Source organism: Anabrus simplex, chromosome 3, assembly GCF_040414725.1.
Source record: "Anabrus simplex isolate iqAnaSimp1 chromosome 3, ASM4041472v1, whole genome shotgun sequence".
NCBI lineage: Eukaryota > Metazoa > Arthropoda > Insecta > Orthoptera > Tettigoniidae > Anabrus > Anabrus simplex.
This window is the reverse complement of record NC_090267.1, coordinates 434,975,402-434,991,569: the sequence shown is the minus strand read 5'-3', so window position 1 is coordinate 434,991,569 and position 16,168 is coordinate 434,975,402. Positions and strand designations below refer to the sequence as shown.

Here is a 16,168-nt window from a genome sequence, read left to right as displayed (position 1 = left end):
GCATGGAAATCTGGTATCACACATCCAGTGGACATGGCCAATCCATCTAACCTGATCACCAATGGTGGACAATTCTATGCTCTTGACATGCGCTTTCTCAAGAACAGCAATGTTGGTGACATGGTCTTCCCTTTTGCTCCTAAGGATAGTCAAAGATTTTGTTGGTGGAAGCGCTCAAGCCTTGTCAAGTCACGTTGGTAAAGGGTCCAAGTTTTACAACCATACAGCAATATTGTGATGACAACAGCGTGGTACACCATGAGTTTCATCTTCACGGTCAGGTCTGTATTCATGAACACCCGGTTGAAAGTCATCCAAATGCTGCATAGGCAGCACCAACTCTCTTCTCCACATATTGCTCACAGTTACAGCGCACAGACAGCATACTACCCAAGTACAAAATGTGGTCTACCTGCTCCAGTGGAGTATCTCAGATGGAGATGTTGAAATGTGGAGGGGTTGTGCCAGGACCTTAACCCTTCGCAGTCCAATTTTCTGTCACATGTTCCAACAGTCGGGTCCAAATTAACACGTTCAGTACCTGCTCCTGAGCGGGACACTTGAATGCCTGGACCAGCCATTTTCATGTCTGGCCCTCTTAACGTGCATCACTTAATACAGTTTACAATTACTCCTAAAATAAAATGCTAGAAAAAATATACTTTGTGCTTATCTCTAGTAAATATTTAGGGTGTGAATCTGGTATCACAGGTTTCAAAATACATCCAATTTTATTACAGCCTATCTGTATTTTCGGCATAATGATTACTGTCACCGAAGTGAAGAAATGAAAGAATACGAAGGAAGCGCATTCGGAACATTGTATTAGAAAATATCGGAGTATGAAAAACATGGTCCTCAGCCCAGTACGTTTTTATATCAAGATTTTGGACTAATCGGTTTCCACGATTGCATGCTCGAATTCTTTGTGAAAGGCCGGGGCACCGCACTTGACTCGCGTATAGATTGGTCTGCTCACACACATACTGATAAAATTCGTCATTCATGAAAATACTCACGTAACTCAAAATATCCTGCTTATTTTCTATTTGAAAATTTTTACCTGAATTCTCTGTAAATAGTGGAACGGGTGGACAATAACTAGGATGATATGTATCAGGCACTTCACTTTTCTCTATAGGCCTATCGGAATTTCCTCGTCACTCTCACTTTCACTATCTGAGTCTATTTCAGGAATAAGTTCATCACCAGAATAATCATTGTGAACAATATCTAATAATTATTCTTCCGTTTTATAAGCCATTATACTACACTCGGTAAGAACAACACGCACTGCACTGGAATCTCAAGTACCGTCTTGACGCACGAGGAAGTGCTGAGATATTCCCGCTAAAACAGCTAAGGTAAACATGAGCCCACTCAACGCGAGAGTTATCTCAAAAAGGTCAACCAACTTCCTGCTACAACCATAACGCTGACTAAGGTGTAAGAATGCATAGATGACGAATATAAACAGCATTGCTTCGCGCGGAACATTAAACGTCTTACGCCGTCCACGGCCCGCAGCATAGGAGCGAGCTTAAACGTCTTACGCCGTCCACGGTCCGCAATGAGTTAATTTTGCAAATTTTTACCTAGTCAGATTAAACTCAGATTTTTTATTAGTAATTTTTTTTTTTGATTCGTTGTGCCCAGCTGTGGAGCGCGTTTGAACTTATTGTGCACAATGTTTCTTCTTCTTTTCTTCCCAATATCTCTTCATTTTTTCACTGTGTTCCTTTCTGCGTGTTTCTGTCCAGCCTGTATTTTTTCTTGTTGGTTTCTCTGCAAATTTATGTTTGTTTACTAAGCTTCTAAATTTCATTCTATCTTGAATGGTTTCGTCCTCGATACCCATTTCTTGTAGATCTTCATGAATTTCTGCTAACCAATTGTTGCGGATTTTCAGGGTTAGAGCTAGATTTAGAATTTTCTTTGTCAGCCTGTTGTTATTCATTCTGTGTAGGTGTCCGTAGAATTTTAGTCGTCTCTTTCTGATGGTATTATTATTATTATTATTATTATTATTATTATTATTATTATTATTATTATTATTATTATTATTATTATTATTATTATTATTATAATAATATTCAGTTGCACAGGAATTAGTTTCCATAATAATTTTTGTCATCAGTGCAGGAGTAAAAACCTCATCAAGTGGAGTGATGCATTTAGGTGGAACCTGCGGTCCTCTAGTTTTCTGACCTGATGAATAACTTAGTCTAGGAGGTTCACTATCATGAAATGTTACATTCTGGTAAACACTATTGTTATTTGCATTCCCATTTGTATGTGCGGAAGTATGTTCAGCATCACTGTTACTCAAATTATCAACACTGACCTGAGAAGCGTCATCATTGTCGTGTGCCGTATCCCCTCCTCCACCCTGGCCCATTACTTTCATGTGTCTTCTTGCTTTTGTAGCAGTCACTGGAACTTCCTCTTCTGAATCTTCAGAAACAGCATATGATGGCCTGGGATCATTCCACGCTTTTTTTTACGCACAGGTCCAGTCACTGAAGTTTCGCTTGCAATGCGGGAGTTCACTACACTTTCATCTTCACTTGACAGTTCTCAAAACTCTTTGTCTAATTCAAATAAATAATCATTGTCATTGCTGTCTAAATAAACGTGCATACATATTTCTTCTTCATTCATATTTGCCGATTTTATATCGCAGATTCAACCAAGACAATTCACATTCACAGATAACCATGCCTAGTACAACACTTGTGCAGCACTACTCAGTGTAAACACAGCTGACAGGCTGTGGGTAACCATGACAACGGAAATGTTTGGCTGGATCTTGGAGTATTTTGAGTGATGTCTTTAAAAGTAGGAAAGATCAAAATATGAAGATAAAGTTGGAATTCTAGAGGACGAATTGGGGCAAATATTCATTTATAGGTATGTAACATCTGGTATGGGTCCCAGCTCAGGGTTACTAGTGAAGACCTCAACGGCATCTACGGCGGAGAAGGTGGACTTCGGTACGGCGGAGATGGTGAAAGGGGCAAACCCGTAGCGTCTGTACTCCAGAGGAGCGGCTACGAAAGGCGTCTGTCTCCATGTTAGGGGCGGCCTAATTTTGAACCTGGCAGTAGGTATAAAATGCCTTTGGGTGTGGCGAGCCCATCGTAACAATAGCCTATATGGACAAAGCAGATATGGTGCCTCAGAAAAGGTTAGGGCGTCCCCTGCTAAAAGCGACGTGCAGCTCTTCAGGTGCTGGGGGAACTGTGAAAAATGGGCAACCAGCACCAAACTACATCAAAATTGCAACAATTAATGTACTGACACTGACGGGAAAGACAGAAGAACTGGTTGACTTCATGATAGAAAAGGATATAGCCATACTTGGAATGTGCGAGACCAAGAAGAGGGGTACAGGGGAGATCCCTCTGAGAGAAGGATACAGGCTGTATTACAGCGGAGGACCTGAAGCAAAAAATGGAGTGGCCATCATACTTAGAAGAGAAATCCAAGAATATGTGGAATATACAAAGTACTTCAGCGATAGGATGATGATGATGAGACTCCAGTTTGAAAATGGTGTGAAAGATCTATTTCAGTTGTATGCCCCACAAACTGGTTGCATAGATGAACATCTAGAGGACTTCTTAGAGGAAGTGGAGAGACAGATAGAAGATAAGGAAGTACTATTGATGGGAGATCTAAATGCACAAGTTGGAATGGAAAGACAAGGAAAGGAAGATGTTGTAGGGCCCTTTGGATATGGAAATGTAAATCCAGAAGGCGAGTTGTTGGTGGATTTTTGCATGAGGAATCAAATGATTGTTGGAAACACCTGGTTTAGGAAGAAGAACAGTCAGAAGATTACAAGGTATGGCTGGGGAGACAGACGGACAAAGACCATGATTGATTATATAATCATAGAGAAAGAACACCGGAAGAACCTTGTAGATGTAACAGCCATGCCTGAAGAAGCCTTTGGTGGAGATCATAGAGTTGTGATAGGAAAATTGAAAGTTGGAAAGATTGAAAAACCCCAATTAAGAAGAGAGAAAAGAATTAAAATATGGAAGTTGAAGGAGAAAAGCATACAAGAAGAATTTCAAAGGGAAATAATACCCTTGGCACCCAGGACAGAGGTGGGGAATGTTGAAGAGGAATGGAAAAGATTTAAGGAAGCACTGGTTGGATGTGCAGAAAAGGTGTGTGGTAGAACATCAGGAAATGTGAAAGACAAAGAAACACACTGGTGGAATGATAGGGTAAAGATTAAAGTGAAGGAAAAGAAAATGGTATGGAAAGCATGGAAAACATCTAAGACTGAAGAAAGTAGAAGAAAATATGTGGAGGCAAAGAATTTGGCCAAGAAAGTAGTGGAGGAAGAAAAGAGGAAAAGCTGGGCCTTATTCACACAGACATTGAGAGATGATACGCAGGGCAGCAAGAAATTACTGTACGGTATCTTAAGAAACAAAAAGAGAGATCAAGTAAACACCAGATTTGTGAAGGATGAAGGTGGCATAATTTTAACAAAGCCAGAAGAAATAAGAAATAGATGGAGAGAATATTTTCAGAAGCTGCTGAATATAAGAACGGATGACAGTCATTCAATGGACGACCAGGAAAGGCAATTAGTTGACGAAGAAATGGATAAAGAAATTACAATGAATGAAATTGAAATGGCAGTAAGAAAGATGAAGAATTGAAAAACTGCTGGAATAGATGAAATTTCAGTGGAGATGATAAAGGCAGCTGGAGCTGTAGGCCTGCAGTGGACATATTGGGTTCTCAGGAACGTCTGGGAGAATAAGGAGGTCCCTGAGGATTGGCAAAAAGGAATAATCATCCCAATTTTCAAGAAAGGTGATAAGAAAGTTTTGAAGAACTACAGGGGAATTACTCTAATATCCCATGTTGCTAAGATAATGGAAAGGATACTGGAAAGTAGAATAAGGTTGAGGGTTGAGAAGCAGATACAGGAAAATCAGTTTGGTTTCAGAAGTGGAAGGTCAACAATAGAACCCATTTTCATTATGAGACAACTAATGGAAAAGCATTGGGAGTAGGGAATGATATGGTGATGACATTCATTGATATTGAAAAGGCATATGACAGTGTCCCTAGGACGAAAGTTTGGGACAGTCTGGTGCAAAAAGGAATTGGACAGGGATTAATAAAAATGATCATGGCATTGTATAAGGAATGTTGTAGTTGCGTGCAAACACAAGTTGGCAGGACAAGTTGGTTCAAAATCACTAGCGGGCTGAGACAGGGAAGTGTTCTATCACCAATCCTGTTTACAATAGTAATGGATGACATCATGAGAACGGCAAAAGCAGCATATGGAGGAAGAGAAATGAACATGATGTTATTTGCAGATGATATTGTGATTTGGGGAGAAGACGACAGGAAGGTTCAAGAACAGTTGAATGTGGTGAATGGGAAGATTGAAGAATGTGGATTGAAAATAAGTGTAGAAAAGAGTAAAACTCTTGTTATGACTGGAGGGGAGAAAGAAGGGAAAGGTCAGATTAGACTTGCAGACAAGCCCTTGGAAGTAGTGGAAAAGTTTAAATACCTGGGGAGTGAATTAATGGAGAATGCTCGACTGGATGCTGAGATTAGTAAAAGGATTCAAGCTGGAAGTTGTTTCTATCATAGTGTAAGAAATATGTTATGGGACAAAGGTGTGCCAATGGAAGCAAAGGATACTATGTACAAGATGTATTACGTACCCATAACAACTTACGGAGCAGAAACTTGGACAATGACAAAGAAGGATGAGAGTCGAATACAGGCAGCCGAAATGAAATTCTTGAGGAGTATGATACAGAAGAGTAGAAGAGACAAAATAAGGAATGAGAAAATCCGGGAAGAAATTGGAGTGGAAAAAATGAATGATAGAATAGAGAAGAGCCGACTAAGATGGTTTGGGCACATAAAGCGTATGAGCGACGAAAGAATGCCAAAAAAGGTGATGGAAATGCAAATCCAAGGAAGGAGAGGCCGTGGACGACCACGATTGAGATGGAAGGATACCATCCAACGCAGCATTATAGAAAGAAACCTGGACTGGGACACAGTGTTGGAGGAGGAGTGGTGGAAAGACCGAAGAAAGTGGAGAGGAACCATATTTGCCCCTACCCGGCTACAGCTGGATAAAGGGAAATGATGATGATGATGATGAGGAAGGGGAGTTAGAAATTGGAATAACTTACCAAGAGATATGTTCAATAAATTTCCAATTTCTTTGCAATCATTTAAGAAAAGGCTAGGAAAACAACAGGTAGGGAATCTGCCACCTGGGCGACTGCCCTAAATGCAGATCAGTAGTGACTGATTATATCCATGGAGATAACAGAACGGCTTCTTTTGTGCACAAAAATTTGCTCTAGAAACTCCAGGGATATTGATCGACCTCAATCAGGCCAAAGAACTTCAGTAAATAATTTCTCAAGTAGAACGAAACATAATGTCAAAGTTACCTCGACGTTGGACCGGAAAAGGTTAATGGTGAGGCCAAAATGATCACATGCACTCTTGTAGCAGTTAGTTTAGTTAGTTATTTTATTTATTTATTTATTTATCTATCTATCTATCTATCTATCTATCTATCTATCTGTCTGTCTATCGGCTTTTGCCCAATTACGATGTTCACAATATACAAATAAGAATTACAGTACTAAACATCACCTGAATACAAACAGATAGAAATACAATTTGAAGAATTCCTTATCTAGCTCCTGTTGGGTCGGGGCAATTATGGCACTTTTCCAATTTCCTCTCTCCTTCCACCATTCCTCTTCCATTGTTTTGCCCCAGTCCAGATTTCTTCTTCTTGCATTCCTCTTTATTGAATCGATCCATCTTGTTCTCTCTTTCTCACTCTCACTGTCTTTCCGTTGAACTTCATCTCCATCATCTGTTTTGGTATTCTTTCCTCCTCCATCCTCTTTACATGCCCAAACCATCTTAGTTTACTTCTATCAGTTCTCTCATTTAGGTTTTCCATTCCTATATCCTTTTTACATCTTTGTTTTTCATACTTCTTAGGTATTTCATTTTGCTGGCTTGAATTCTACTCACCTCCCTGCTTGTCATTGCCCAGGTCTCAGCTTCATATGTCAGTATGGGTACATAATACATTTTGTGTACATTATATCTTTACACTTCCTTGATACTTCCTTATTTCAGACAAGGTTTCATACTCTCTGGTATAACACATTGCCCTGTGGCATCCTCTTGCTAATCTCCATGTCCAGCCTTGTATTCTGCTTAATTCATTCCCTAGTTAATGAAATAACACATTTAGTTTTGAAGTTAAATTATACGAGCAGTCGTAGAAAAGAAAGTACAAAAATAAACATGACACAGCATGCAAAAGAATATTCTGAGAAGAGAAATAAAATGTTTAACTTCTACATCATTTAAAAACTGAGGATTCAATTAGAAGAAGAGATATTTAACAGGAGAATGTAGAATTAAGAAAGAAAGAAAGAAAGAAAGAAAGAAAGAAAGAACTAGAAGAATAAAATCAGACATGTATATAAATATAGCATAATAATAGGTGTATTGGAGGTGTACTGGAACTTCCATACATACTGTGCATGTGAATAGTAGAAGAAAGGACAAGAGAGTTGACTTTGGAGGCTAGAAGATCAAGTCGATGGCTTATACTGGAAGAATAGTCCTAACACATTCAGAGGAAGGTAATAACTTATGGCAGTGAGTCGTAGTGTGTACTGTAATGCATTACAACTTTATAGCCTTTCAGGCAAGTACATTTTCAAAAACTAAAAGCACAATATGCCAGTCCCGTAGTCTAGGGGTAGCGTGCCTGCTTTGTACCTGGGGGCTCAGGATTTTATTCCCACCTAGTTCGGAGTATCTGAGGGTTGGTTCACTCAGCCTATTTAAGAACAATAGAGGAGCTATCTGACAGCGAGTTGGCAGCTCTGGTGTAGGAAGCCAAGAATAATGGCTGAGAGGATTTGTCGCACTGACCACATTTCACCTTGTACTCTGCATGCCTTCAGACTGAGCACCGGTCGCTCGGTAGGCCAAGGCCCATCAGAGCTGCAGTGCCACAGGATTTTTTGAAAGCACAGTATCATGAGAACTATCTGTCTGAACTGAATGACACAATTATTTGACTCTGTTTTCTCTAGAGAATGAATAATTTAATGGACTTTGAGTAAAAATTGTGTAAATATATTTATAAATGCAAAAAAATTAACATAATTGTAACAAATACAGTGTTCTTTAAATATTAATGATTGAGTACCACATGGCTTTATCTGACATGCTCTTTGAAGCTGTGGAGTGCCAGAGGTGTCTGTAAACTAGTTTCAGATTCTCTATCACAATGTCAGAAATGTTGTTTGAAGTCCAGGTGGGAGCTCACTGCCCTTTAACATCATTGTTGTTGTCCACCTGGGATCAGTGCTATCACCTTTACTCTTCAGCCTCTGTATGGATACTGCGACAGCAGACATTAAGTCACCACGCCATTCAATGCTTTTCTATGCTGATAATGTGGTACTTGGACAGAACACCCACCTTGCCTTCTGCCAACAGACATAAAGATGGAATGAGTGGCTTCTAAATCAACAACACCATTACTGTTGATAATCAGAAATTGTAGAAGACTGTGCAGTTTAAATACCTTGGTTTATGGTAACTGCAGAACACCTCTAATATCTGAATGAGAGTCATTGCAGCATAGTTCAAGTGGAGACAAGTCACTGGTGTCCTCAGGGATGCCTAAAGATCTCAGGGCAAAGATTTAAAGACCGTAGTCCACCCAGTATCCCTATGTGATGCAGAATGTTATGTAGTGACTAGAAGTAATGAGCAAGCCCTCCTTACCACGGAGATGAAATTGGTCAGATGGTCACTCGAACTGACTTGTCACCACGTCAGAAGTATGTATGTTCGATAGAGACTTGATGTAGCCTCAGTTGTTAAGAAATGAGGGAGGCTAGACTCCGGTGATATGACGAAGTCCTCTGAAGCAATGACAGCTGTGTGGCGAAAACAGCCCTTCAGTTCAACCTAGGATGATATTTACCATGTGGAAGACCTGTGATATCCTTGACAGGCAACATCAAGGAGGGTATGCAGACTGTTGGTTTGAAGCTCCAAGACACCAACAACAGGGAGAAATGGAGATGGTATAGCAGAAAAGTGGACCCTTGTATGATGGAAAAAAAAAAAACCTTAGGGAAAAGAGAGGTGAGAGAGAAGAAATTAGCAGTTAGATTCAGAGTTAAAGGAATTTTCATAACATCTGATTGATAATAATTTATCATAGTCTTTAATTGGTATTTTTCTACTGTTTACTAAAATTTAATGTTAATTTGTACTCAAATACCAGGTTAGGATGTCAGTTTTCAAAGCCCTTTTTGAGGTAATGCAGGAAATATTCAGATGGTGCTCCTACTATATGTTTCTGCTGACTCATTCAATAAAAAGGCAAAACTGTAAAGGTAACTCAGTTGATAGGGATATGGAAACACTGCTTATAACGTAGTGCTTCTGAACTCATAGACAGTGCTAAACATAGAAATGCAAAACACTATTTATCATTTATTTTGCTGAAATCATGATTTCATTAAGATTTCATCTATCTCGCTCTCTTGGGTTGTTTCTTGCACTAGTTCCTTGATTTCTGCAGTTATAGAAATCAGTTGGTGCTGTTGCAGTTCATAATGAACAACAGTCTACAGTATTTAGTTATTATAAAGATATTCACTGATTTTTTAAAATAGTAAGCATTTGTGATAATGGGTCTACACTCTACTAATGACTGTATTTTTTCAAATGGCTTTTCCAAATACCATAATTTTTCATTATACAGTGTAGATAGTAAAGTGCCAGTGCTATTAAAAAGTGAAAGGTGAAAATTGAATTTAGCAATGATGTTTGCTAAACTTATTTGGAGAAGGGAATGGAAGGATGGTTATAGTGCTGTATTTCTGAATATTCTTTCTATTTTAGTATATTTTATGCAGAAGAAAATTTTGTTCAAAACACTTGAACAGTGCAAAACGTAATACATTATATATTATACAATTATCTTCTGCACCTTAACTTCAGTGTGGTTTTTCCCTGAGTACTTTGCAATTTCTCTATCTCCATTTCAATGACGTTCCAAAGGATGTCCCTTTCTTCTCGTTCACTTTCCATTTCTTGTACCATTTCGACTTCTGTTCTTGTCTGTGATCTACAGTAATATTCCATGCACTGATTCTCATCATCATGTTCTAGCCGCGCTGTCATCTTGAAATCTGTCCAGCTTCTCTATCAAAGTGTCGACAAATATTTGATATTACTCACATTAGCACTGTGGATAGGGGGTGGTAGAATAACATCCATGGTATCCCCTGCCTGTCATTAGGGGCGATTAAAAGAGGGACCAGGAGATCTGAAACTTTGGAGTATGGATTGGATTCTCCTAGCTGAGTCTGCTTCAACTTACTTGTGTCAGGCTTCTTGCCTTTATCTTTTCTATCCGACCTCCCTTGGTCAAATTTTTTTTCCGACCCTGACGGCATTAGGTTTGCAAGGTCGAGGGAGTCTTCCCTTTTCACACCCTTTGTGCTTCTTCCCTTTCTTTTGCCAGTACTTTCATTTTTTGAAATGTCGGACCTCTCCCGTTTTTCCCTCTGATTAGTATTAATAGAAGATGGTTGCCCAGTTTTACTTGCTCTTAACAAAGTTACCACTGCCACCATCCTCATAGGGACAGCATCTGGAGACTTACTGGAGATTTTCATTCAGAGAGTTTACCAACATCCTTGGGGTGTAATCCTAACCTTAAGATGGTGGATATTGATTCTTCCACCACCTTAACCATTCATCTTTAATCTAATCTGCTTTCAGAGCATTTGAACAGTTGTTATTTCACCAGAGCTGCATTAGCCGTTACTTTTCGGGGTTCTTACAGGACCTTCACAGCTACCATAGCAGTCTTAGCATTGTATAGTCCCCACTATTTCTGCATTTATTAATGTAGGCAATCCCTTACTTCATGTTGTTACCCATCTCCTGCTGTGTGGATGAGGTGTTGGATGTATGAGAGACTTGTTAGAAGTCATTAATGCTAATTAACAGCACAACATTGCAGTCTTTTGCGAACCTGTCTGAGAAATAAGCTTATAATTTAACAGTCACTTATGAAATAATTTTTGTGAATTTTTTTAAAATCATCTCTGTATGGAAAGAAAAATACATTATTTAAATCTATGTATTTATGCATTGTGTTTTGCTATTCAGAATATAAATTTTTATTGTAGAGCTCACGAGGATGTGGAATTGTCTACTGTCGAACCCGAGACGCAACTGAGGAAATTGCCAATGCTCTCACTAAGAGAGGAGTGAACACAGCTGCTTATCACGCAGGTAATCACTGTTAATCTCTCTCTCTCTCTCCTTCCTACTGCTTCTGATGTAATGTAGCTGGGTATGTTTATATCATTATTCATCAGTTTTGTTTAATTTAGGACTACTGTTTCTACTATAGAGTTATGATTATCAGAATCCTCCAGTTTACCAAGACTTCATATTATCCAGGAAGATATTCTGGTGGCTTTCCGGCGGACTTGAGCAAAATAAAATAGCTCTCGCGGATCAAACACACAACCCCCTGTCGGCGAGGGATGCAGACGAAGAATACACCCACGGTATCTCCTGCCTGTCTTAAGAGGCGGCTAAAAGGGTCAACCAAGGGATGATCGAATTAGAACCATGAGACTACGTAATTAGTACCATCACGCGGGGAACACCATGGGTCGCCTTTACTTGCGAGTAGTACCACTACGTTAGGTACACAATAGGTTTGTGATTAGTAACAATAGAGTGTGAATCAGGATGGGATTTAGAGTATCCGTGATTGGTACCATTACATGCGGAACACCGCGGGCTTACGTTGCCTGTAATTAATACCATTATGGGAGAAACACCACAGGTCTGGGCGTTGCCTGTGATAAGTGCCACTATATGAGTGACACTGTGGGTCTGTGTTGCCTATGTGAGGAACACCACGGGATAGTACGAGTCCCTGTGATTTATTAGTACACCTATGTAAGGAACACCATAGGTTTGCGTTGCCTGTAAGTGGCATCGCAATGTGAGAAACACCATAGGTCTGCGTTACACGTGCGTATTACATCACCTGTGAGTAGTTCCATAATGTGTGGAATACCGCGAGTCTACGCTACTTTTAATTAGTACCGCAACATGGCAAATACCTTGGTTCTACTTTACTAGCGATAAGTACCATTATGACGGGCCGATGACCTGGATTTTGGACCTCTTTAGACAACAACCATCATCGATTCAGCATTGTGCTTTAGAAGCAGTCCTTGGTCAGCAGTACTATTGTTTTACGATAGTTTCTGGGAATGGGAGGCATTGAGGGTCGGATCTCTGATTGTTTTAAATTCATATTCACTCATTCATTCTTCATCATCACATTTTGCATTCTGGTCAGTGGATGATTTCGGACTTTTAAATTGTCATTACATTTCATCTCATTTCGTACCATTAGGGGCCGATGACCTAGATATTAGGCCCCTTTAAACAACTAGCATCATATCACTTGCCACTACTGGAACTTGCTACTGATTACAAAGTGAAAGATTTTCTTTCTACTCTTCCTTGAAGGTTACCTGGTAGTCAAGGTTGCAGCTCTTTGTGTTTGCCTGGTACAATAAGGAGGCGAGTGGGTAAGGGGTTATGAGCTGTCTTGTTGGGAATCTCCTGGCAACTCGCATTCCTGTCAAACACTTGCAGTTATACCATAGCCGCTATTTCTTGACTGCAGTGATAAAAGGGGTCAACGGCTAAGAGTATTTATTGTAAGGAATTTTTTGAGCATCGTGTAGCATATCACGTACACTCAGTATCTAAATATGATAGACCTTTGGATCATAAGACGCAGCCATATTTTAGGCGGTATTTTTTGTAACAAAAAGTGCGTCTTATGGTCTGCAAAATACAGTATTTGAAAATGATTTGTTTTCTGAGGAAACAGTACAAACAGACAAAGATCTCCTGCAAGCCTTATCAGTATCAAGAACAAAAAGATGGTGCAAACTGGTAAAATATCCGGATACAAAACGGAACTGTTGCCAAGTTTGGAAACTGTTAAAAAATCTTAATTGAGATCTCACAACTCCTCCTCTGGAAGCAAGTAAAGTTACTACTCCTGATCATATAGTCTACCAGCTGGTGTTGAATGGGCAAAGAAGAAGCAGAATGAGAGGAACAAATTTTCAAAGACATGAAGAGGACTATGACTACACTTTTCGCATGTGAAGAACTGAAAACAGCTGTTAGACAGGTGAGGAACTATAAGGCAGCCAGATTGGATTACTTAGCATTTTGGTTGCTTAACAATCAAATGAATCCTACCACTAATAAATGCCTGTATAAGCAGGTGCTAATTCCAAAGATCTGGTGGAAAGCAAAAGTAGTGGCTTTGCTTAAACCAGGCAAAGAAACTAAAGACCCCAGTAACTTCGGACTAGTATCACTCCTTTGCCACCTCTTCAAAATCATGGAGAGAATTATATTGAGCTGAATATCAGAGTCAGTTTATAGGATGATTCAGTAAAGAACAGGCAAGATTCCAGCCAGGAAAGTAATGCTCTGTGTGCATACTTAACCTTACCAACACAACAAGGATTTGTACGAAAGGAAACACATTACTGGGATGGCTTGTATAGATCTCACAGATGCATATGATACCATAAACCACAGGAAACATACAAGAAAGGTGTATGGAACCAATAAGGACTTCTGATTGACAGAGTTCATTGGATGCTTAATCCAGAACAGATTATTTTTTGTCATTCTGCAGGATAAGAAGAGTAGATGGAGAGCTCAGAAAAATGGTCTGCCACACGGAAGTGTGCAAGTTCCCTTGTTATACAGCATATACACTTGTGACCAGCCAGTAAACTCCTCAACCAGGGTTTTCATCTATGCAGACGGAGAGACAGAGAACTTCCTGGCTTGAGACTTGCGCCGCTGGTATGGACGAACTTCTGTTGAAAGCTTTCTAGCCGCTGTTTTACAGGTAATCGTCATCAGTTGGATTGCCAACCTTCGTAGGGAGATGGCATCTGAATAAGAAGAAGAAGAAGAAGAAGAAGAAGAAGAAGAAGAAGAAGAAGAAGAAGAAGAAGAAGAAGAAGAAGAAGGCATGGCCATTGCTGCTCAAGGAAGAACATTTGAGGAAGTTAAAACTAAGCTATCATCTGCTCTTGAAGAGCTAACAGTCTATTATGATGCCAACCATCTGAAAACCAGTCCAGTAAAAGCCCAAATATGTGCATTCCTTCTAAGGAATTGGGAAGCAAGCAGAAATACAAAGGGCACTAGGAAAGTTTTGCAATACGCAAAAATGGTTGGCTGGATACCTCTGTTATGGTGAGGGATGAAAAGAGGGGTGAAAACCAGTCTAGAAGACAGCAAGGCGCGACCTTCACACCAGTTGTGACCAAGCAGTGGTACTGAAAGCAAGTTAACATGTCAGTGTGGTCTAAAGGTGAATATCGCGCAATTATCCGCTACAATTTTGCTCGTGGATTAACTGTTAACCAGTGCCTGGAGGAAATGACTCCTTGCAGGGGAAAGTCTGTCCACATCGGACAACAATTTTCCGCTGGTACAAAGAGTTCCAGAGGGGAAATTTTGGGGTTGAAGATGATCCTCGTTCTGGGCGACCGTCTGAATCAGTGACTGAGGAAAACATTGAAGCTGTGAGGAAAATGTTGCAGCTAGAGAGGTGGTTGACATATTGGCAGTTAGAAGAGACGCTCCACATCCCTGCACCAGCTACTCATTCAATTCTACACTACCATCTCCATGTTAGAAAGGTTTGTTCCCTTTGGCTGCCCGATTCACTTTCAGAGGAACAAAGGGCACATCGAGTGAAATGGTGCTGAAAAATGCTAAAACAGTTTGAAAATGGGACTTGCGTAATGTCAATAGCATCGTTACTGTTGACAAAACTTAGCTTTATTATTACGATGTCCCAACAAAATCCCAGAACAAGGTGTGGCTGTTTGAAGATGAGGATACTCCTGTGACTGTGCGAAAGTCAAGGTCAGTGAAGAAAAGGATGATTACAGTATTCTTGACTAAACGGGGCATCCTGACGCGGGTTGTGCTAGAAACACAAAGGACAGTTACTGCGAAGTGGTACAGTGAGACTTGTCTGCCTCAGGTTATCCAGGCTCTCGAGCAGCTCCGTCCAAGGTCATGGTTCAACACTTGGCTCTTGCAGAACGACAATGCTTAAATGCTTAAATCTTTAAATGCTCCAGCACATCGTGCTAATGTAACAATGGATTTTCTTGCCAGATCAGGGTTGACTGTGCTTGATCACCCTCCATACAGTCCTGATCTTGCCCCATGTGACTTCGCACTCTTCCCAGAAGTGAAGATGAAGCTGAAAGGGCGGTGTTTTGCATCCGACTAGGAGCTTCTGGCAACCTGGAATCAAGAGTGTGAAATTGTAACCGACGAAAAGTGGCAGAGTTGGTTCAGTGACTGGTTTCGACGTATGGAGACGTGTATTGAGTATGGTGAAAATTAGTTTGATAAAGTCTAAAGAGTTCACTCACATTGCAAAACTTTCCTGGAAAGGTCACAGACTAATCCTCTGGAACACCCTAAAATACCTCAGTGTAAAATTGGATCATGCTCCAATAAATAAGCACCACTATCAGGACACTAAGGGTCGTATTCATGAACGAGACTTTGACTTCGACTTACGTAAGTTCACTTAGTTGAGTTTCGTGGAAGTCTGTTTCATAGACGCAACTTTTACAAAGTAGACTCTGGCGTAAGTAGACTTCGGTAAGTTACGATGTGAAGAATTAGATATGAAGTTGGCAATGAAAACAATGGAAGAGCAGTATAGCATCTCACATCACTCAATGTTTTTTCTCAATAAAGAAGCAGAAGAAGAAGAAATTCAGCTGTTTCCTGCGTTATAGATAGCGTTATAGACTCTAAACTCAATCCAATCCAGTTAATACAGTTAATTTTTATTTCTCGACGATGGATGGAAAGAAAAAATTGCCAGCCATCAACAACTATGAAAGGGAGGTGTTACTAGAACTAGTGAAAGAGAAGAAAGATAGCCTATAGTTGAAATCGAAATCAATAAACTTCATCT

General features: G+C 40.0%; 1 protein-coding gene across 1 annotated transcript in view; it reads left to right on the top strand.

The window, feature by feature from the left end:
• Positions 1-16,168, top strand: part of LOC136866475 (ATP-dependent DNA helicase Q5) — a 273,167-nt gene that overhangs the window by 151,916 nt on the left and 105,083 nt on the right. The window contains exon 6 of the mRNA XM_067143466.2: positions 11,274-11,379. Within this exon, the coding sequence (XP_066999567.2) occupies positions 11,274-11,379 (106 nt within the window). The remainder of the gene's footprint in view (positions 1-11,273; positions 11,380-16,168) is intronic.